Consider the following 24553-nt stretch of genomic DNA (forward strand, 5'->3'; position numbering starts at 1 on the left):
TTTGTTTTACAAGTCCAGATATGCATCTCAACCTTTCCCCGCATTATAAAAAGAACGGTCAATTCCTGCCCGACCGCCTGATGTAGGTTTGGAGATTAGAGGCCGGTTTTAAATGAGAATTTTTAGGCCCCGGGGGTTATGTAATTAACTCGCCACACCTATTATGTTAAAGAGAATAAAAATTAAACCAACAAAAACAACCAAAAAAAAAAAATTCAAACTTGAGCAGTGAGGTGTGCGCTCCTGCAGGATTTGGGCTTTTTTTCTCCTTCTTCTGTGGGCGGATGTCAGGGTTCGCACACTTCATACAGAAAAAGGGGGCCTTTGTGAAAATCTGGTCTTTTGTCCTCCGCTGTCAAATGAAGCCAAGGATGGAAGGTGCCGGAGCACCGCGCGCTTTATGTAGTCGCCGCTCTTGAATTCCAACATCAATTTGTGGCTCAAGTGAAAAAGTCATTTGAAACGAAAATAAAAGCACAGTGATGAAATGCAGTCAAAGGAACTGGCAACATCGGGGACCTCTCACCTCTCTCAAACACGTACACACACAAACACACACACACACACACACACACACAAGGGTTTCTCTTACGTGTGCAGCCTCCCTCCTGGAAGTTGAAGTACCCCTGCGAGCAGCGGTCACATTTAGGGCCGCTCACGCCCGGCTGACAGCGGCACTGACCGGACTCGTCGCAGTCGAACGACTTGGAGCCAAATGAGTTGCAGTGACACGGGACGCACACGCCGCCCGTGGTGATGCCGTGGGTTTGAGCCTGGGGGAGCACAATCCGCAGACAGGGGAGGGGAGAGGGGGGTTAGTGTTAAAATAACTGCCGTGGAAAGGAGAGGAGAGAAAAGGTAAGAGTGGGTGAGTTAGAGAGAGAGAGAGAGAGAGAGAGAGAGAGAGAGAGAGAGAGAGAGAGAGAGAGAGAGAGAGAGAGAGAAACAGCTGACTGGTTTATGATTAGATACCAAAAACTGCAAGAAACACTGCAAACTGTAAACGCAGTACTACTGTACAGCAAATCAAAATCACCACAGCAAAAAAACACACTTTGCATAGCCAAACACAAAACACAGCCGTGCGGGAAAATGATGAGTACGATGTGAACAACTGTTCCCTCATCATCTTCATTAATAATCATATCAGCATTTGATGCACTGTGACATCATTTGTGGGTGGAAGAGATAGAGGAGGAAGCATGGCTGACAGCTGTAAGTCCAGCCATCCATCCATCCATTATCCAAACTGCTTATCCTGCTCTCAGGGGTCATGGGGATGCTGGAGCCTATCCCAGCAGTCATTGGGTGGCAGGCATTGGGAGGCCATCACAGGGCCCACACACACACACACACACACACACACCTAGGGACAATTTAGTACGGCCGAGTCACCTGACCTACATGTCGTTGGACTGTGGGAGGAAACCGGAGCCCCCGGAGGAAACCCACGCAGACACGGGGAGAACATGCAAACTCCACACAGAGGACGACCCGGGACGACCCCCGAGGTGGGACTACCCCGGCTGAACCTTCATATTGGTTCAACCTTGATGCGTTTTAAATAATGGCTTGTTGGCAAGATGTTCTTCTCGCATGTTAAAGGGAAATGCACAACAACTATGTTGTCCTTTATACACAAAATCAAGCCCTGACAGTCACTTACACATCCTCCATGCGCACATCCCACATTCTGGACTAGTGTCCAAAAACTATAACAACAATAAACATAGACAAAATGTCACCCACAAATGCAGAGGCCAGTCTCCTGGGACCAAACCTCTGTAGGTCTGTCTGTATGTCCACACACACACACACACCAAGCCGTGCTTCCACTGCAAGGCCGTTATTCACATGCGGTCCGCTTTACCCCCGTCTTGGGCCTGTACGCCCCCCTCGGACAACCCCCCGTGCGTGATGCCCCCCCCCATCTCTGCTGGACGGTCTCCATAGGGATGCGCTCCACCGGCCGCCGTGTCTCTCTCCTCTCGTAACCTTGGCGGTGCAGGTCACAGCGCCGACCCACGTGACCGGGACGGCAGATGCAGCGTCCCTCTACATCACAGCGCTGCGAGAGAGCCCCCTGGGGGCTGCAGCGGCAGGGCACGCATTCCTGACGTTCGGCGTTCCACCAGCAATTAGGCTTGGCCAATCACAACGCAGAAGAATGGAGGGGGATGTGGAGAGGACCAGTGAAAACAAAGGTGCAGAACATTTAGCTTGAATATAAAGCAGGCGTGGTACCAACCCATTAATAAATTGGACCACTGTGTAAGTTCTGTTGGACAAATTAAACACAAAAATAACAACACGCATTTTGTCAGTGTTTGTCTTCGCATCGAATGCTGTGATTCTCAACAATGTGTGCAGGTATATAGGTCTTCATTCCAACCACACAATACTACTACTACTACTACTACTACTACTACTACTACTACTACTACTACTCTTTTCAGCTGTTCTTGTTAGGGGTCGCCAGAGCAGATCATCTGTTTCCATCTCTTCCTGTCCTCTGCATCTCCTTCTGTCACACCAGCCACCTGCATGTCCTCCCTCAACACATCCATAAACCTCCTCTTTGCCCTTCCTCTGTTCCTCTTCCCTGGCAGCTCCATGTTCAGCATCCTTCTCCCAATATACCCAGCATCTCTCCTCCACACATGTCCAAGCCATCTCAATCTTGCCTCTCTTGCTTTGTCTCCAAACCGTCCAACCTGAGCTGTCCCTCTAATGTACTCCTTCCTAATCCTGTCCTTCTTCGTTACTCCCAGTGAAAATCTTAGCATCTTCAACTCTGCCACCTCCACCTCCTGTCTTTTCATCAGTGCCACTGTCTCCAAACCATATAACATAGCTGGTCTCACAACCATCTTGTAAACCTTCCCTTTAACTCTTGCTGGTACCCTTCTGTCCCAAATCACTCCAGACACTCTTCTCCACCCACTCCACCCTGCCTGCACGCTTTTCTTCACCTCTCTTCTGCACTCCCTGTTACTTTGAACAGTTGACCCCAAGTATTTAAACTCATCGTCCTTCATCACCTCTACTCCATGCATCCTCACCATTCCACTGTCCTCCCTCTCATTCACGCATAGGTATTCTCCTAGGCTCCCCTAAACCTGCTCCCTACTCTCACTACAGATCACAGTGTCATCAGCAAACATCATAGTCTACGGAGATTCCTGCCTGCCATTCCAACCACACACCACAAAAGCTTATTTTACTAATCAGCAACCCCCCTTGTGGGACCCGTATACTATGCTTGGGCCTTGGTGGTAGTACATAATACTACACAGTACTAAATAGTATTACATAGTTAGGAACAACAGCATTATGTGGAGCGTGGTGTGAAAAGTCTTTCGTTCTGCAAAATCTAAAGGGGTGAGTTTGGAAGTCCTTATGGTAAGCTCTCTTCTTCTGATGCACTGCATGTATGTACAATACTACTGTACCCCCTACAGGGTATGAAGTATAATTTATTCAATAACTGCTCTTGAATAATTCTTTTAATAATTGTTCAAATGTTATATTCACTGAGGTGCTATACAAATGAAAACAGATTTCTGCCTTGAATTTGGATGGGGTTTTTTTTACACCCCTGCAGGACAGGAATGACTTGAAAGGAAGTAGAAATGACTGCCTAACACGCATTTTAACAGCTAACAGCGTAGTGGTGAGATAGTGACATTGAGGTATAAAGTAGAGGGGTACTGACAACTCATATTACATATTCAGAAGAGGCCTTCAACTAAGAAGTGCAAAGTACAACTAATAAGAATAGGCTTTAAGAAAAATAAACTTCTTTGTGCTCCTTCTTGAAATTCATGGTTAGTCAACCATTCAGGTACTTGCAATGGAAAAGTCTAGACATCAACTTACTGAATTACTTTTGGTAAGAACGCTCTGGCAAATGAAACAATACCTATCAGGTGAAGTAAGCGCATGAATAAAGTAAATGAGAACTGACGGTGGAGATACGTCGCAGAAAAAACACTTTTTACCGAGGTGAAGCAGAAGTTTACTTTCCGGAAGGTGACAGGAGACCTACCATGCACTCGTCGCACTGTCTCCCGACCACATGGTCTCTGCACTGGCACTGGCCGGTCTCCTGGTGACACACCTCTGACAGGGAGCCGTTACTGTGGCACTGGCAGGCTGCAGGGCAGGAGAGAGGACAGCATTAGCAGGCTGCAGGGCAGGAAAGAGGACAGCGTTAGCAGGCTGCAGGACAGGAGAGAGGACAGCATTAGCAGGCTGCAGGGCAGGAAAGAGGACAGCGTTAGCAGGCTGCAGGGCAGGAGAGAGGACAGCGTTAGCAGGCTGCAGGGCAGGAGAGAGGACAGCGTTAGCAGGCTGCAGGGCAGGAGAGAGGACAGCATTAGCAGGCTGCAGGGCAGGAGAGAGGACAGCGTTAGCAGGCTGCAGGGCAGGAGAGAGGACAGCGTTAGCGGCAGGAGAGAGGACAGCGTTAGCAGGCTGCAGGGCAGGAGAGAGGACAGCGTTAGCAGGCTGCAGGGCAGGAGAGAGGACAGCGTTAGCAGGCTGCAGGGCAGGAGAGAGGACAGCGTTAGCAGGCTGCAGGACAGGAGAGAGGACAGCATTAGCAGGCTGCAGGGCAGGAAAGAGGACAGCGTTAGCAGGCTGCAGGGCAGGAGAGAGGACAGCGTTAGCAGGCTGCAGGGCAGGAGAGAGGACAGCGTTAGCAGGCTGCAGGGCAGGAGAGAGGACAGCATTAGCAGGCTGCAGGGCAGGAGAGAGGACAGCGTTAGCAGGCTGCAGGGCAGGAGAGAGGACAGCGTTAGCAGGCTGCAGGGCAGGAGAGAGGACAGCATTATCAGGCTGCTGGGCAGGAGAGAGGACAGCATTAGCAGTCTGCAGACAGGAGAGAGGACAGCATTAGCAGGCTGCAGGGCAGGAGAGAGGACAGCGTTAGCAGTCTGCAGGGCAGGAGAGAGGACAGCATTAGCAGGCTGCAGGGCAGGAGAGAGGACAGCGTTAGCAGGCTGCAGGGCAGGAGAGAGGACAGCGTTAGCAGGCTGCAGGGCAGGAGAGAGGACAGCATTAGCAGGCTGCAGGGCAGGAGAGAGGACAGCGTTAGCAGGCTGCTGGGCAGGAGAGAGGACAGTGTTAGCAGGCTGCAGGGCAGGAGAGAGGACAGCATTATCAGGCTGCTGGGCAGGAGAGAGGACAGCATTAGCAGTCTGCAGACAGGAGAGAGGACAGCGTTAGCAGGCTGCAGGGCAGGAGAGAGGACAGCATTAGCAGTCTGCAGACAGGAGAGAGGACAGCGTTAGCAGGCTGCAGGGCAGGAGAGAGGACAGCATTAGCAGGCTGCAGGGCAGGAGAGAGGACAGCATTAGCAGGCTGCAGGGCAGGAGAGAGGACAGCTTTAGCAGGCTGCAGGGCAGGAGAGAGGACAGCATTAGCAGGCTGCAGGGCAGGAGAGAGGACAGCATTATCAGGCTGCTGGGCAGGAGAGAGGACAGCATTAGCAGTCTGCAGGGCAGGAGAGAGGACAGCGTTAGCAGTCTGCAGACAGGAGAGAGGACAGCGTTAGCAGGCTGCAGGGCAGGAGAGAGGACAGCGTTAGCAGTCTGCAGACAGGAGAGAGGACAGCATTAGCAGGCTGCAGGGCAGGAGAGAGGACAGCGTTAGCAGTCTGCAGACAGGAGAGAGGACAGCATTAGCAGGCTGCAGGGCAGGAGAGAGGACAGCGTTAGCAGTCTGCAGACAGGAGAGAGGACAGCATTAGCAGGCTGCAGGGCAGGAGAGAGGACAGCGTTAGCAGGCTGCAGGGCAGGAGAGAGGACAACGTTAGCAGGCTGCAGACAGGAGAGAGGACAGCATTAGCAGGCTGCAGGGCAGGAGAGAGGACAGCGTTAGCAGGCTGCAGGGTAGGAGAGAGGACAGCGTTAGCTTCATGACAATGCAGTGCATGTGACAACAGTTATTTCCAACAGACCAAGTATCTCACTAAAAAAGACACCTCATGGTTCTAGGTCCTATAATAGGACAATGTGACTGGGAAACTCTCCATTCATCACGGGGCTCGGCGGTTCGAATCCCCGTGTTACCTCCGGCTTGGTCGGGCGTCCCTACAGACACAATTGGCTGTGTCTGTGGGTGGGAAGCCGGATGTGGGTGTGTGTCCTGGTCGCTGCACTAGCGCCTCCTCTGTTCAGTCAGGGTGCCTGTTCAGGGGGAGGGGGAACTTGGGGGGAATAGTGGGATCCTACCACACACTACATTCCCCTGGTAAAACTCCTCACTGTCAGGTGAAAAGCGGCGGCTGGTGACCCCACATGTATTGGAGGAGGCATGTGGTAGTCTGCAGGTCTCCCCCCGGATTGGCAGAGGGGGTGGAGCAGCGACCGGGAAGAGTGGGGTAATTGGCCAAGTACAATTGGGGAGAAAAAGGGGGAAAAAATCCAAATAAATAAACAAAACTCCCCGTTCTCTGAATTGATCACCTTTTTCTTTTCTTTTTTTGGATTTTTTCCCCCACTTTTTCTCCCCAGTTGTATCCGGCCTATTACCCCACTCTTCCCGGTCGCTGCTCCACCCCCTCTGCTGATCCGGGGAGGGCTGCAGACTACCACATGTCTCCTCAGAGATATGTGGTGGTCGTCAGCCACTTCTTTACACCTGACAGTAAGGAGTTTCGCCAGGGGGACGTAGTGTGTGGGAGGATCACGCTATTCCCCCCCCCCCCCCCCCCCAGCTCCCCCTACCCCCTCCCCAGCTCCCCCTACCCCCTGAACAGGCCCCTCGACCGACCAGAGGAGGCGCTAGTGCAGCGACCAGGACGCATACCCACTTCTGGCTTCCCACTCAATTGTGTCTGTAGGGACGCCTGACTAAGCAGGAGGTAACACGGGGATTCGAACCGGCGACCCCCGTGTTGGTTGGCAGTGGAAGAGACCGCCATGCCACCCAGACGCCCTTTCCTTTCTTTTTCCCCCCAGTGTTTACCTAAGGTGAGTTGGCTCAGTTTAATTCTCATCACAAGTTTCCATGTGTGCTTAAATCCTACTGGGGGGAAAAACAGACCCCCTCCAAAACACACACACACACACACACACACACACACACACACGCGAGTTCATAGGGTATACGTTTAAAAACTTCTCAGCTCCATCTGGCACACAGGCTGTCGAACACAAACACACATGTATGCATACAAGCACCACACACCACACCACACACACACATACATATAAATAATCCAAATAGAGCCATGCAAGCAGCTCGTCCTCCCGCCTGCAGCAGGCAGGGGGGGGACGGACGGACAGACAGACGGACAGACAGACAGACAGACAGACAGACAGACAGACAGATTGATGTGAACGTGGGCTGTGAGAGAATGAGAGGAAGTGATGACAACGGGGGTTCACGCACACCAGCTGACACGTACAGCACATACATGCATGCAAACACATACGCAGCATGTACGTGTCTTTTTTCTCTCGCACAAAAATACAAAGCAAGTTAGAGAAAGTAAATATACACCGCTGCTCATGTACCGACATGCACGCCCAGGGACTCTCACACACACACACACACACACACACACACACACACACACACACACACACACACACACACAGAGATTACACAAACAGAAAGCACATATCTATCCCTGTTGCGCACACCCCTACTCTTCAACAGTCTCTCTCACCCCTTTAGGGTCCATCTGGGGTACATGGTGTTGTGGTGTTTTTGGTGTGCGCACAAATGGTGAAAAAAAACCCCCACTTTTTTCACAGTGAGCGCCTTGTATCTTTTCTTTTGCCATGATCTATTCTGTTCTGTTGTTACTAAGCAATGCAACATATTGCATTCATTAGCACGAGAAGGGGGGAGGGGGCTGGAGCCCCCCCTAGTGGTGGGTGCAGCCCCCCCCCCGAGTAGTGGCAGGTGGCTGTGTAACATCTTAGACCGATGCCTAAATTTTCCTAATGTACAAATGCAAAAAAAAAACAAAACACCTATATTTTCCACAGTGGGCTAGAGCTGTGTGGGATGTATATGTGCTGGGATACAGGCGGGGACTGAATGTTATGTTTATATATCTGTACATATATCTGTATGTTGTGGTGTGGTTATCTGCTTCTGTGCATGCACTGGCTGTGAGAACACATTTCCTGTGGGACAATAAAGGCAATATCTATCTATCTATCTATCTATCTATCTATCTATCTATCTATCTATCTATCTATCTATCTATCTATCCACTAGTAAATGCATTGTAAGACACTCTGGATGAGCGTGAATTTTAAATGTAAATATACAGTACTGTGGCATAGGCAGAAATCACAGTGTGGGTGGGTACAGAGAAAATCAGGTGGGCCTAGCTGGTCCAGGACCAATCACACTTAATAGGCTCTGAAACGCAAATTTTAACCAAAATAGGCAATTACAACTATACTTGCCTGAATGCAACACATTGTAATCATACAAGGCTTAAACATCATCAGAGGTAATGTTACAAGCACCAAGACCAACATTAACAGCATCACACAGCCTGGCACGGTGGCCACACACACACACACACACACACACACACAGCTGACAGTCACAACAGCGTCGTTAATGATGCATCTTTTAATCTTAGTGAACGTTCTCTTGAACGTCAACTTCATTACCATATATGGTATTTTGAACGTGGTCACGTGGGAATCCGTGAATTCGTCACGGTTTAGGGTTTGTAAGAGCGCGCAGCAGCTGCGGCAGTTATTCGATTGTTTGATTTCGGAGAGAACGCATCGACTCAGAGTCACACACAGCGAAGTGAGAAAAGAAAGAAGTACAAGACAACACACACGAGAGCTGGTCTGAACCACAAGTCCCATCAGCAGGAAGGCAACCAGTAGGTAGAAATACACCAAGCCAGACAGGTGAGGGTCCAAGTCAGACAGACAGTTCTTGTAGTGATACTTACAGACTTTGTGTTTGCCACTGATATGTTGAGCATACAGAAACATATTTAATCATAGGCGGCGCTATTAGGAGGCTAGGAAATATAACCTTCCAACAAAACCATGACTATACCCCAGCGTGGACAACGTATTCTCATGAATAGCAGGGGGCTGTTTTCTGGGGGGGCGCCGTTCCGCGGGTCAGGGCGCGTCTTCGGGGGTCAGGCAGGGGAGGCTGTTCTGCGGGGAGGGGGGTGAGCCTGCGAGGAGTAAGGGGGCTGTTCTGTAGCGGGCACGCGTCTTCTTCGGGGGGCAAGCAGGGGGGGCTGTTCTGCGGGGGGGGGGGCAGAGGCTGTTCTGCGGGAAAAGCACCGGGGCGGCTGTTCTGCGGGGAGGGGCACCCCTTCGGACGGGGGGGGGGGGCGAGCCTGCGAGGGGGCAGGGGATTTCTGCGGGGGGGGGCACCGGGGCACCCGGGTGTCAGCCTGCGGGGGGGCGGCCTCTCCCCGCGGGGTGGGGCCGGGCACCCCTTCGGAGCGGGAGAGCCCGCACTTCACGCGGCTAAATAAGGGGGTGCGTTTCACGGTAGGGGTGCATATTACAGCGCAACAGCCCGTTTCATGGCAACATCCGTGTTGCTCACTTCCGTTAAGTTGCGGCTTTTGCGTTTGTGTTTCCCGTTAATGCGTCCGTGGGTTTCGACGCGTTTTGGATGTGCGGCTCGTTCGGCACGTCTCGGCCACCGTAGTACAGACCCACGGCGCGCACCTGACGCGAGTCGCAAGCGCGTCCTACTAAACGAGGCTAGTTCCCGTCGATGCAGAGAACGGTCAACTGAGCATGCGCAAGTACTCGTCGCCTCCGTTGTTTGGGTAGGTTAGGGTTAGGGGCGGGGTTAGGGTTAAAGTTAGCTAATCAGACGCAGAGTAGGGGCGGGTCTTCCTAGAATCCAGCGCCTGGATGCTACGCGGGGCGTGTGGGGGCGTGGTCGAGCCATTTCGCGCATGCTCAGTTGACCGTTCTCTACTCCATTTCCGTTCTCTGCATCGATGGGAACCAGCCTCTACCCTACTCAACGCCCCTCTCGGGTCGTCCTGGACTGTGAGTGACCACAATTTGCGACGCACAACCCACGGCGGCAGTTGCGCGGCGTCGTGGGAAAAGGGGTTAAAACAAGAACGGGTTTGAGATCCTTTGACTCCCAGCCACAGTTTTTACACCGACGCAAACACCCTTTTCATTCTGACATGTATGACTGTGAGCCTCTTAAACAATAACGAAAAACATATCTGACTGGTAAAGGCAAACTGACCTTAGAATACAGGAATGTTAATCTATGTAAAGCATGAATGGAATTATTCTGCTGCGCCATTCCAGTTGGATGACACCAGTGATGACAACATATAGGCCTGATGGGAAATGTGATTGTAATTTTGAGTCAAGTGCTCACAGTTGAAAAGGTTCAGCGCTAGTCAGTCTAGATCAGTGGTTCTCAACCTTCTTGGGGTCCTGGACCCCCTGCGTATTTTTTGATCTACCTGAGGACCCCTCCACCTGATCTTGGGGGAGGGGGGTTGCAATTTGTAGAAACAGTAGAAACTGCATTTTAAATTGCATTATAGCATTTATTCACTCTTTGGGGCAAAAATAAGAGCTTTCAGTTGTAACTTAGATATAGTTAACAAAACAGAATTCTTATGCAGTAACTTTCAGATATATGTAACAAAACAGAATATGTATTCAGTAACTTTCAGATATATGTAACAACAGAATTTTTATGGAGTAACTTTTAACAATGCAAACGGGAGCGAGATCTCTTATTAAAATACAATAAATTACGGTTGTGAAACAGATGTAATTAGAGAAAAAAGTCCCGTTACCCTTTATAGTTTAGGTAGATAAAGGTCTCAGTCACATTTGAGTAAAATAATCCTATTTCTATAAATGTCATAGGATCTTTTTTTTAAAGATATTTTATTTTCACGGACCCCTTGCAATTACACCACGGACCACTAGGGGTCCGCGGACCCCCGGTTGAGAAACACTGGCCTAGATGTTGGATTAAGCCAATTTTGTTTTGTGAAAATCCTAGGACATTTGGCTTCCCCATACAGCGCCGCCTATGCAGATGATTATTGATATTTACCATCCGTTGTATAGCAAACATAGTGAACATCAGTGTCCTCATGTAACAAAAATAAAAGCACATAATTTTGACAAAAGTTTAAAATTTTAACTGATCTTGTTCTGTATTACAGTGTCCGATTACAGAAGAGGGGGACAGCAGGATGGCGAGATCCCGAACTGTAAGTCAGGAAATGAGAAGCTGGAGAGATCAGCAGCCACAGAATATAGTGACACCCCCCACTGCATTGCAGGTGGTACAGCTCTCACAAATATGCCTGGACGATATCGCATTCCTTCAGATATGTCTCGAGCAAAGTCATACTTATCAATTGAACCACTACAGTCAGATTTCTGTCCTCGCGACAGAATGTTCACGCTGCTCTGAAGCGGAACAGGCCACTCGTTATCGCATTGAGAACGCGCAGCGACAAAAGGACTTGACTCTCATTAAAGAGGAGAAGCAGAGGTTAACGGAGATGGAAAACCTTTTGCAAGTCATCCTGCACAGGGCTGCAAACCTCCAGAAATCTTTCAAGGAGAGATGTAGTCATTGCGACAAAGTTCTCTGTCAGAGTAAGATCTTCCAGAGACACTGCCTCCTAAAATCTGAAGAGGCAAAGGCTGCTCTATCCGCCAAGGAGGCCTTGGAGAAAGAAAACGAGTCAATTCTTCAAGACAGATATGTGCTACAGGAGCAGTTGGAGGCTCTGCAGAGAGACACCATCCTGCAGAGAGCTGCCACCCAGAAGTATCGGGCGTTAATTCAAAACGCTAAATTTGTTCTTGAAGGCAGCTTGGACCAGATGCAATGCCTCTTTCAGGAGTTTTGCCAAGGGGAGCTGAGACAGCAAAAGATAGAGGCTACCCTCCTCCAGGCACAGGAGGTGTTAAATATACACCTCCAGCAGTTCCAGGAGGAGTCTTGTCTCTTGGAGAATGAGGAGACCTCCAGGGCTATGAGTGCAAATGACAGAGAGCAGGTGGTGGCCCTGCAGACAGATGCCATCCTGCAGACAGCCACTGCCCTGAAGGTGCACGAGATACAAACTGCTGCCCAGGAGGAGAAAACAAAGCCTCTAGTGGAGCGGGTGGAAGTCCTCACAAACGATGTGGAGCTTTGGGAGCAGAGCACTAAAAAGATGGCTGCTGCCCTCCTCCAGGCAGAGGAGGATTTCAAAAGACACCTCCAGCGGTGGCAAGAGGGGAAGGAGAGTCTCCTTATACATCAGGAGGACCTCCTTCTTCAGAATGAAAAGTGGCTCATCAACTCCAAAGACACGGAGGCTGCTGATTCTGCCAAAGAGCCCATGGAGCTGATCCTATTAGAAAAAAGCGTGCTCCTACAGGAGGTGCAGGATCTGCAGAGAGATGTTGCCCTGAAGGATGAGGCGTTACAGCGAACTGCCAACATGCTTGGTAATAACTCTCACCTGGCGCAATGCCTCTCTGAGGAGCTTCGCCGAGGGGAGCCGAGAAAAGAAAAGATAGCGGCGTCCCTCCTCCAGGCAGAGGAGGTGTTGACTAGACAGCTCCAGGAGGAGATTTGTCTTATCCTGGACAATGAAGAGTGCTCCATGAATGGCAGACCAGATGGCAGAGACAGGTATGATCACTGTGTATCTAGTGGCAGATGGACGAAACAATGCACATGTAACTTTTTCTATGTGTCTCAGTGAAATGGATCAAATAAGTTTGCAGTAATGTCAGAAAATCAGTGTACAGCAGTAGGACGTGTTAAAGTGTACTAACAATAGAATGACGAGAGTTTTGTACTTTACAGAGCTTCATCTAAGGGGGAAACAGACTCAACTGAAGAAGAGGAGAAGGAGGAGGCCAGGGCAGGAGCAACCTCTCCTGTTAAAAAGGAGGAGGAAATAATACTTAACAGTCTAGACCCCTTGGAAGAATGCAGTGTAAGAAGTTTTTGCCATACAGAAGCACCCTTACCTGCAGAAGAGGAGACGGAGGCCAAGGGAGGACACAAGTGTAAGAAGGGCCGTCTCCGGCGCTTCTTCACCAGGCTGAGGAGGATCTTCTGCTGCTCTTGTTCCCAAAATGACTAAGTTCCCTCTTGAAAGAGCCATTTTCTCATCAACACTGCTACCACATGACCAACAAAGGCCTTAAAAAAAAAAACATAAAAAAAATACGGGCTTAAAAAAAAAGAAAAATAAAGAAAAAAGGGTTTGGAGGATGTAAGAAAGAAGACGAGACCACTTCTCCTTTTCATCACAAAGCCGTGAGGTCATTTACTCCACAAAACAAACTTCTGGTTGACAGATTTATATATCCAAAATCACGCCCCTATATCTACTCACTACACTGGCCTTAAAAACAAAGCCCTAAAATATGGCCTTAAAAAAAAAAAGAAAGAAGGTAATACGGCCTTAAAAATACAGCATTAAAATACAGCCTTAAAAAAAATAAAATGACCTGTGTGATTCATTTTTTCGTTGTGTTATTGTTATCGGCCATTTATGATACTTAAAACGGAGGATAAACTGACATTACAGGGAGATTCGCACACCAAGTGTGTCTTGTATACTTGTATTAGGTGTGTGTCCATGCATATATACTTTGACTAACATACAGTGCATCCGGAAAGTATTCACACCCCTTCACTTTCCCCACATTTTGTTATGTTACAGCCTTATTCCAAAATGGATTAAATTCCCTTTTTGTTCTCATCAAGCTGCACACAATACCCCATAATGACAAAGTGAAAAAGGTTTTGTAGAATTTTTTGCAAATTTATTAAAAATAAGAAACTGAAATATTGCATGTACATAAGTATTCACACCCTTTGCTATGACACTCAAAATTGAGCTCAGGTTCATCCTGTTTCCACTGATCATCCTTGAGATGTTTCTACATCTTGATTGGAGTCCACCTCTAGTAAATTGACTGGACATGATTTGGAAAGGCACACACCTGTCTATATAAGGTCCCACTGTTGACAGTGCATGTCAGAGCAGAAACCAAGCCATGATGTCAAAGGAATTGTCTGTGGACCTCCGAGACAGGATTGTATCGAGGCACAGATCTGGGGAAGGGTACCAAAAAAAAAATTTCTACAGCTTTGAAGGTCCCGAAGAGCACAGTGGTCTCCATCGTTCGTAAATGGAAGAAGTTTGGATCCACCAGGACTCTTCCTAGAGCTGGCCGCCCAGCCAAACTGAGCAATCGGGGGAGAAAGGCCTTGGTCAGGGAGGTGACCAAGAACCCGATGGTCACGCTGACAGAGCTCCAGCGTTCCTCTGTGGAGATGGAGAACCTTCCAGAAGGACAACCATCTCTGCAGCACTCCACCAATCAGGCCTTTATGGTAGAGTGGCCAAGCCTCTGCTCAGTAAAAGGCACATGACAGCCTGCTTGGAGTTTGCCAGAAAGCACCTAAAGGACTCTCAGACCATGAGAAACCAGATTCTCTGGTCTGATGAAACCAAGATTGAACACTTTGGCCTGAATGCCAAACGTCACGTCTGGAGGTAACCAGGCACCTCTCATCACCTTGCTAATACCATCCCTACAGTGAAGCATGGTAGTGGCAGCATCATGCTGTGGGGATGTTCTTCAGCGGCAGGAACGGGGAGACTAGTCAGGATCGAGGGAAGATGAATGGAGCAAAGTACAGAGAGATCCTTGATGAAAACCTGCTCCAGAGCGCTCAGGACCTCAGACTGGGGCGAAGGTTTATCTTTCAACAAGACAACAACCCTAAGCACACAGCCAAGACAACGCAGGAGTGGCTTCGGGACAAGTCTGTGAATGTCCTTGAGTGGCCCAGCCAGAGCCCAGACTTGAACCCCATTGAACATCTCCGGAAAGACCTGAAAATAGCTGCGCAGCGACGCTCCCCATCTAACCTTACAGAGCTCGAGAGGATCTGCAGAGAAGAATGGGAGAAATACCCCAAATATAGGTGTGCCAAGCTTGTAGCTTCATACCCATGAAGACTTGAGGCTGTAATTGCTGCCAAGGGTGCTTCAACCAAGTTCTGAGTAAAGGGTGTGAATACTTATGTACATACAATATTTCAGTTTCTTATTTTTAGTAAATTTGCAAAAATTTCTACAAAACATTTTTTGCTTTGTCATTATGGGGTATTGTTTGTAGATTGATGAGAAAAAAAAGGAATTTAATCCATTTTGGAATAAGGCTGTAACGTAACAAAATGTGGGGAAAGTGAAGGGGTGTGAATACTTTCCGGATGCGCTGTATGTTTACAATGTTACCAATGGAAATAATCACAGAACAAATGCAGTCGATGTGAGTATCTTCAGGTCTGTAGCTTTGATCTTATGTTGTGGTGTTGTTCAGCTATTATGTTCACTACTAAATGCAACCCAGAGCATTTTAAACCACGAGATATTCTTGGCTTGGTGGTCCTGTATTACTAAGGACCCCTTTTTTAAACACTGCGGGTATTGAGTGATTGTGTCCCCCGAAAAGCTCTACATACACCGCAGGTTCAGTGAATGCTCTTTTATTTGCACACCGAACTGAACTACCCAAATACCAACACTGGCTGGAGGCCATTAACCGCCACAAGAGTTGGTTGCCAGCCAGCCCCCAACATTGTCCCAGTCACACAATAACTGAAAACCACACAACCACAATAACCAAAACATGAACACATCACTAAAACGGTTTTAACATAAACCTTAACAGTCCCATGAGCTATGCCCCCCCCCCCGCACAGAACCGCCGAGATTGTGACCGGCCTCCCCCGGTTACTGCAGTATTATTTCCATAAGCTGTTTTTGTTGACGCGACCTGACCCCGGAGAAGCGGCTGATGATGAGATGAGATGTTTTTGTTTCGACCTGGAATCAGGAAGTATCCCAAAGCAACAGAGAAAGAATATTTTACATTTATTTACTTCACTTCACTGCCGCGTTACACTCCATCCATGAATACCTGGTTTACTGTCGGTTTATCAGTCAGTCTGTATGTCTGTTTCTTTGTCTCTGTATCTGTTGCTATGCAATGATTGTCCTTCATACATTGAGCTGAGTGGCAGCACGGTGGCGCAGTGGTTAGTGTGGTCGCCTCACAGCAATAAGGTCCTAGGTTCGAGCCCTGGGGTAGTCCAACCTTGGGTGTCATCCTGGGTCATCCTCTGTGTGGAGTTTGCATGTTCTCCCTGTGTCAGCCTGGGTTTCCTCCAGGTGCTCCGGTTTCCTCCCACAGTCCAAAGACATGTAGGTCAGGTGAATCGGCCGTACTAAATCGTCCCTAGGTGTGAACGTGTGTGTCGGCCTGGCAGCCTGTCCAGGGGGTCTCCCCACCAGCCGCCCTAACTGCTGGGCCAGGCTTCAGCGTCCCACGACCCCGACCGGGATAAATGGATGGATGGATAATGGATGTATGGATGAATATATTTACGTTTTTATACAAACATACTGACATGCCTTTGTATTCATCTGCTCTGGAGACTGCATTGTATCTGTAAAGGGAAAGGATCTTGTTTCTTTAAAAGGTTATGACGCAATAGGTCAGCGGATAAAAAGGAAGCTGTGGTTTTGTTTTGTTTTTTTGCTCTCTTACATTTTTTTATTGAAATGTTTAAATTCTACATACAACAAACAAAACAAAAGAATGAGGGGAGAATAAAAGTAAAGAAAATTAAACAAAATTAAACAAAATTAAATACATAAATGAAAGGGAGGGGAGTCCTAGGGGTTCCCTGCAAGTTCAAGTTCTTCTATCAAGTCAGAGAGTTCCACAGCATTCTTCTCCATTAACCTCAGTGAGGAGAAATAATGACACAGTTCCCTATGACATATGCACAGAGGCGTCAATTCACCAGAAGCCAAGGTATGGCAAAGTCAGATGACGTCACATCTGACATCACACGACATCAAATCAAGTCCCTCAAATTCTCATTCCATCTCAACCATATGGCTCTGCGCTGGAAGTTAGCTACAACCATTTATGATTCACCTCGACATTCCTCATCGCCTGCCACAGGTGTAACGCCTTGGCCCTGCTACAGATTTATAATATGTCAAGTATGCAGTATTGTTTTTCATGTTTTCAAAGTGAAACTTTTTTTCCACAAAATTAAAGATGGCTACTGAAAATAAAAAATGGTCACCGGTAAATGGACAAAACCCCACTGGAGAAAACCACACAGTCAACAATTTATTTTTCCAACATTATCAATGTTTCAAAATTGCTTTGGAATAAGGCCTGTGGTTATAAATCTATGCCACTGGGAATTCCAACCGCGTAGTTTGACTTTCTGATGGGGGGGGGGGGTTTGCCAAAAATAGATGATATAGTGAGTGAAAATACACGGCCTGCACGAACCTTCTATTGTGCTCCTCCGCCTATTCTGTTACAATTAAGATGTCCAATAACGCACACAGGTTATGGTTTACATTTTAACTACACTTTGTTTACATTAGGCATGCTAATGGCAATTATTAAAACATGACTTCCTATCAATATGGAACTACCGTAGCCTGTGATCCTATAATCGTAAAGAAATGCAAACAAGAAATGTTCAAATAAATCACGGTAATAAAGATCGGTCAAAACATATGTTGCTATTTGCAAAGCCCATTCTCCTTCAGCAGCTAAACTGGCGACGTCAATAAGAAACAAATATTATTCTCAGTAACAACACTGGTCAACATAATTTTTCTTGCATGGGGTTTTTCAACGGATTCTAGCTAACTTTTGGGTGCTGAATCCAAATCTGGCATTAGTTTGTGCCCATCACATCAGGATTTTGAACTATGAAAAATCATTATTTTTGAGAAAACAGCAATTTTACACTCGAAGTTAAAAAAACACTGTTGCATTAGAAGATCGATAGATGCAAAAATGATTACAATGAATAAATAAACACTCAGCCTGGCATGAAATTACTTAGGAAATGAATAGGGGTCATTTTCATCCCGACCAAGATTGCCAGACTAGATGGTCAACTTTTGTAAAATCCTGAATAAGGAGCATGCAGATGGCACGAAAACTTGATGCGATAGAGCAAATCTGAGCTCAGATTTGGATTCAGCAGCCCAAAATTAGCCAAAAACAGTTTCCAAAGTCCATGCAAGAAAAAAAAACTATATTTTTGTAGACCAGTGTAATATGTATAATTAATACATTATAATAACCGAATGAAAGATGTCCATTTTCAGGAGTATGGCTCGCTCTTGGCTGTTTAAAAACGTCCAAGACAACGCAGATATTGTCTACGACAGTGGTTCTCAACCTTTTTGGGGTCCTGGACCCCCTGCGTATTTTTGATCTACCCTGAGGACCCCTCCACCTGATCTTGGGGGAGGGGGGTTGTAATTTGATAGAAACAGTAGAAACTGCATTTTAAATTGCATTATAGAATTTATTCACTCTTTGGGGCAAAAATAAGAGCTTTCAGTTGTAACTTAGATATAGTTAACAAAACAGAATTCTTATGCAGTAACTTTCAGATATATGTAACAAAACAGAATATGTATTCAGTAACTTTCAGATATATGTAACAACAGAATTTTTATGGAGTAACTTTTAACAATGCAAACGGGAGCGAGATCTCTTATTAAAATACAATAAATTACACTTGTGAAAAAAGATGTAATTAGAGAAAAAAAGTCCTGCTACCCTTTATAGTTGAGGTAGATAAAGGTCTCAGTCACATTTGAGTAAAATAATCCTATTTCTATAAATGTCATAGGATCTTTTTTTTAAAGATATTTTATTTTCACGGACCCCTTGCAATTACACCACGGACCACTAGGGGTCCGCGGACCCCCGGTTGAGAAACACTGTTACACAATACATGCTTTGGACGAGTTGCAATTTGCGCCTCTGGACGCTAGGGGCGGCAGTGACCCCACTTGCCCTAGCCAAGCTACACCCACGATTCCAGCATAGACCCGGGTTATGATATCTAGAGCGAAATTCCTAGGTGGGATAACAGACATTAAAGCTTCTCAGAGTATTACATTTTAGGATTATATCACAAGTTCTTGCGCAAGTATCTGTGCAATATAACGCGACGCATTTTGGTTACATACCACTGTAGTTTTTCTTGCCACATTTATTCAAATCGGTGAAGAATTATACCTTGCAGAGCGCTCGCAAGCCCCATTAAATAAACCAAAACCACGACGTTTGACCCACACAACAGACACATATTGAAATACGTTCGAATCTGTGCACTGAACCATATCTATGCTATCACCATTTCAGAAGAGTCGTCATGCTCTTGAAACGTGACACTTACCGGCACCAGTTCACTTACATCATCAGACAGGCTTCGCTAACGACACCCACAACCAGCATACAGAAATACAAATAAATCCCAGACAACCAAACCAACTAACTAGGCTACTTCTTACACACAGTGGTCCAAATCAGCAGCACATAGGCTAGTGCAGTGTTGCTCAACCGGGGGTCCGCGGACCCCTAGTGGTCCGTGGTGTAATTGCAAGAGGTCCGTGAAAATAAAATATCTTTAAAAAAAGATCCTATGACATTTATAGAAATAGGATTATTTTACTCAAATGTGACTGAGACCTTTATCTACCTCAACTATAAAGGGTAACAGGACTTTTTTCTCTAATTACATCTGTTTCACAAGTGTAATCTATTGTATTTTAATAAGAGATCTCGCTCCCGTTTGCATTGTTAAAAGTTACTGCATAAAAATGCTGTTGTTACATCTATCTGAAAGTTACTGAATACATATTCTGTTTTGTTACATATATCTGAAAGTTACTGAATACATATCCTGTTTAGTTACATATATCTGAAAGTTACTGCATAAGAATTCTGTTTTGTTAACTATATCTAAGTTACAACTGAAAGCTCTTATTTTTGCCCCAAAGAGTGAATAAATGCTATAATGCAATTTAAAATGCAGTTTCTACTGTTTCTATCAAATTGCAACCCCCTCCCCCAAGATCAGGTGGAGGGGTCCTCAGGGTAGATCAAAAATACGCAGGGGGGTCCAGGACCCCAAAAAGGTTGAGAACCACTGGGCTAGTGTAACCGGGTGTTTTCTTGCCCGGTGCGGGATTCGATACGAGGTGTACTGCACCACAAGGCGACATCGCTAACCGCTCGGCTAAAGGGTCAGACCCGTTAGCTAGGGGCTAACCTACACACTGCTAGCTAGGCACGGCGGCCATCAGAACAACACAGCAGTATAACAATAAACCACTTTTCCATCTTACTTGTTCGCAGCAATTCCAATACAGCAGTGAAACGTCACCCGCCGAACAACTTGACGTGGCAACGGTTCAATAATCCAATCTTTGCCAAATGAACATGGCTGACTAACAGGTCACGAATCATCTTCGCCAGCTGAACTTGATCAAGGCAACGGTTAAAACAAGTTAGACTCTTCCTGTCGTCAACAACGAGGTCATTCTGTCGCCATAACCAAGCGGGCCCCGACTCGTTTGGGATTTTAAGAAGCCCTCCCTTTGAGAGTTTTCGTTCAATTTCAAAATGATCCGTTGCGTACGCTAGTTGTTAGTGTAACCGGTTATTTTCTTGCCCGGTGCGGGATTCGATACGGGGTGTATTGCACCACAAGGCGACATCACTAACCGCTCGGCTAAAGGGTCAGATCCGCTAGCTAGGGGGCTAACGTGTCTTATTAGCAGTTCACATTAGCTAGCTACACAGCGCACACGTTCTTCTTCCTCCCCGTTACTGGCGCCCGCGTCACTTAGCAACACACGTGACACGCGCGCGGTCGTCACTATTGGAGTCAGTGACGACCGCGAGACAGGCGTTGATCCGAGTCACTCGATTTGATTGGTGCAATGAATGGTTTCGCTACCGTCATGGGATCGTTTATAAACGCGGAGAAGTGCGTCATCGAAATCTATTATTTCACACTGACCAGGGACGGTGTCTTTGCTGGGTCAAAGCTTAGCCGCTGCCGCGCCGCCTCCTGTGCAAAGCCCGCCTATAGTTTGTTTTTTTTTAAGCAATATTTTTACTGAATTTTGTTTGCAAATTACATCAAAACAAGTAATAGCACAGTACAGCAAACATTTTCACCCTACCCCCCCCCTATAACCCCGTCCCTATAACAAGTAATACAATTCAAAGCAGGGTTAAAGAAGATAATAAAAATAAAAATTACATTAATTAAAATAATAAAATAAAATAATAATAATTTCTTTCACACAAAGCAAGGGAGGCAAGGTTGAGATGGCTTGGACATGTGTGGAGGAGAGATGCTGAGTATATTGGGAGAAGGATGCTGAATATGGAGCTGCCAGGGAAGAGGAGAAGAGGAAGGCCAAAGAGGAGGTTTATGGATGTGGTGAGGGAGGACATGCAGGTGGCTGGTGTGACAGAGGAAGACGCAGAGGACAGGAAGAGATGGAAACGGATGATCCGCTGTGGCGCCCCCTAACGGGAGCAGCCGAAAGTAGTAGTATTAGTAGTAGTAGTAATAATTTCTTTCACAGACTGATTAGAGGGTGTGGGGGGTTTTTTTCAGTCGCTTTTACGCATCTAAACAATCAGACAGAGTTGTTCTACTCCCCCAGAGCTTGTTCTTGCTGAAGCAAGTTACCAACATTAGTATTATGTCTTAAGAAGTACAGAAACAATCCCCAGATTTTATCAAAAACACTTTGTTTACGTCTAACAATATACATTATCTTTTCCACTGAGATGTTTGAAGCCATTACTTTAACCCACATACCAATTCTTGGTCCATCAACACGTTTCCAATTAAGAGCAATTACACGTTTTGCTTGTAATATACACATATCTATAAATCTGAACTCATTGCTGTGTAGATGTGGGATGGTAGGATATAAACCAGGAATAAAAAGCTTTGGACTCAATGGTAATTTCTTTGACAAAATTTGATCAATCATATCAACAACATCTTGCCAGAAGGTTTTCACTTCCACACATTCCCATATACAGTGAAACAGCGTTCCCCTTGCCTCACTACACTTAATACAGGTATCAGGAATATTGTCATTAAACTTGTGCAATTTAACAGGAGTTATATATGTACGCATCAGCCATTTATACTGTAGAAGCTTTAGGTTGCTGCTAACTGTCTGTCTCTGGGCCTCTTTACATGCCTCACTCCATTCTTCTAAAGATATTTCCTCCTCTATATCTCCCTCCCATAATCTCAGTTTTGTCTCTGATGATTCATCAGATCCAGATACAAATAAGTCATACATAGTTGAAATTAAACCTTTATCATAACAGTGTTTTGTGACTGCAACTTCTAATATAGAAATGGTAGGAAAGCCCGCCTATAGTTAGCCAAAACACTGACCCGAGGACTGAATAATTCTACTAGTGTAGTCTAATAGTAGTGATTGATAAATTATGCCGGAGAAGAAGAAAAAGAAGACGTACCACTTTCAGGAGGAATGGGAGGAAGAGTTCTTCTTTACCAAAGTAAATTAAAGAAGTGTGTGTGTGATTTGTGGGGCTGCTGCAGCTTTAGCTAAGAGACACAGTGTGGAGAGACATGTCTACATGCCACAAGACTTTTAACAGCAGCTCCCCACCAGGCAGCACATTAAGAGCAACCGAAGCATCATTTAGGGCTGCACATTACCTAGCTAAAAACAAAAAGCCCTTTTCAGATGGCGAGGTTGTGAAAGGGGTAATGTCCGTAGTAGCAAAGATCAGAAAAACGGCAAAGATACCATCACTGCTGTCTCGGCTGTCCAGCTGAGGTCAAACACTATGGCCAGAAGAGTGTCAGCGATGTCCACGAACTTAACTTGAACAGCTTAACCATGACCCGAGTACATGAGTACATGACCTGAGTAGCTAGCGTTGACCTGAGTAGCTAGCGTTGTAGCTTTAAAGTTATTTAGCTGTGTGTTTTTACAATCCACATTGATGTAGAGTTGGTTAGTATAGGTGCGAGGGCCGAAGGCGCGAGCTGCGTCTAAGGAGCGAGGCCGCAGGCTCAGGACCCCCCCCCCTCCCCCTTTCAGGTTTCGTTGCGCGATTCAGACGTGATCCTGATTTTCCACGTTTTTTTGAATTACCACTGCATCATCCATCAGCAGGCAATATGTGCCAAAGCGATGGGTTTTGACCACGTCATGACTCCGTTCGTGAAGATTGTTAACAGCAACTGCTCCAAAGCCACACAACACAGGGCATTCAAAATTCTTTTAGAGGAGCTGTCAGCTGAACACGGTGACTCCTTGCTGCACACGCAGATTCAATGGCTCAGCGGGGGTAGAGTTTTACAGTGTTTTTTGTCACTTCTGGGTGACATTAAAGAGTTCATGGACTCCAGAGGGGAAGACACTACTTTGCTTCAGGACACTGAATGGATGCTCGATCCCGCCTTGCTAACAGACATCACAGGGAGACTGTATCATTTGAACTGTGAATTGCAAGGCAAAGGCAAAAATGTCTCTGACGTGATCAGTGCTGTGAACGCATTCAGAGCTAAGTTGAACATTTTCTCTGTGCATTTGCAAAGTAAGACATTCCTGCTCTTTCCTTCTGTGCAATCAGTCCTAAATGCCAAGGCTCCTGCATCTGGGGCCTTGGAGAGGGCTGCAAAAAATACTCCCAACCCATATGTAGGCTTAGGCAAGAGTTTGAAGAAAGATTTCATGACTTTGATAAGCTGAAGCCATGTGTGTCATTTATTTCAAATCCTGTTGATATATATGAAATAAGTGTGCTCTCAATTGTAGAAGCAAATCGATATTTTTGTATTAACACATGGGCAAACTTGAGTACATGTGGGTACTGTATGATGGACAATGATAACAGCCAATGAAATGCGCTGAGATTGACATGTGATCTGTGCGTATATAACAGTGTGCATCTGTCAATAAAGTTTCTCTTTCTACGTTGATTCCGGTAAGAGAAGAACTGACACCCCACTGTGTATTTATTCCTCCGTAAAGTTAGCATTTATTTCGGTCTAGCACTGGGTATGCGTGCCAGAATCGCTGAACAATTCAACTCTTGTGCTGTGTTGCTAAGGGACCACTCGAAGACACACGTCTGTTAGCATACGCTTCTTTACTTCAACAACCCACGTCACACTCCTTCTCCCCTCTTACAGTCACTTCCATCCTATCTTGTCCTCTAGCTCCCCCTACTGTTCTCCAATCGCATCAACTCAAGACATCACATATCCCCTTTGCAAAAGATAAAATTTCCATCACCAACTATACAATCACTGCGGTGCTTATGCTGAACTGTATAAGCTATGAACAGTCTTACAATAACAACAGAATAGCTTGACCATAAAACAAATAACAGTTTCGAAATAGCAGTCTCATGCAGACACTACTAGGTCATTAAAAATAACAGTTTTGAAATAACAGTTTCATACAGACAGTACTAGGTCTATAAGAAATAACAGTCTCGAAATAACAGTTTCATACCAACAATAGGCTACTCTTGTTTTAGTTTACTGTCCTCACATAACATAGTCCTGTGCCCAAGCCGGCGGCCTCCTGACCCTGACCTCTCGCAGAGGGGGCCGAGCATGTAGTGGGTCAGGATGGACTCGGCTA

The 24553-nt window shown here is 46.5% G+C and overlaps 1 protein-coding gene across 1 annotated transcript in view; it reads right to left on the minus strand.

The window, feature by feature from the left end:
- Nucleotides 1-24553, minus strand: part of lama2 (laminin, alpha 2) — a 334247-nt gene that overhangs the window by 135790 nt on the left and 173904 nt on the right. The window contains exons 22-24 of the mRNA XM_056294135.1: nucleotides 4049-4155; nucleotides 1871-2143; nucleotides 593-773 (exon numbers count right to left, since the gene is read on the minus strand). Of these exons, the coding sequence (XP_056150110.1) occupies nucleotides 593-773; nucleotides 1871-2143; nucleotides 4049-4155 (561 nt within the window). The remainder of the gene's footprint in view (nucleotides 1-592; nucleotides 774-1870; nucleotides 2144-4048; nucleotides 4156-24553) is intronic.

This window comes from Lampris incognitus, chromosome 15, assembly GCF_029633865.1.
Source record: "Lampris incognitus isolate fLamInc1 chromosome 15, fLamInc1.hap2, whole genome shotgun sequence".
Classification (NCBI taxonomy): Eukaryota; Metazoa; Chordata; class Actinopteri; order Lampriformes; family Lampridae; genus Lampris; species Lampris incognitus.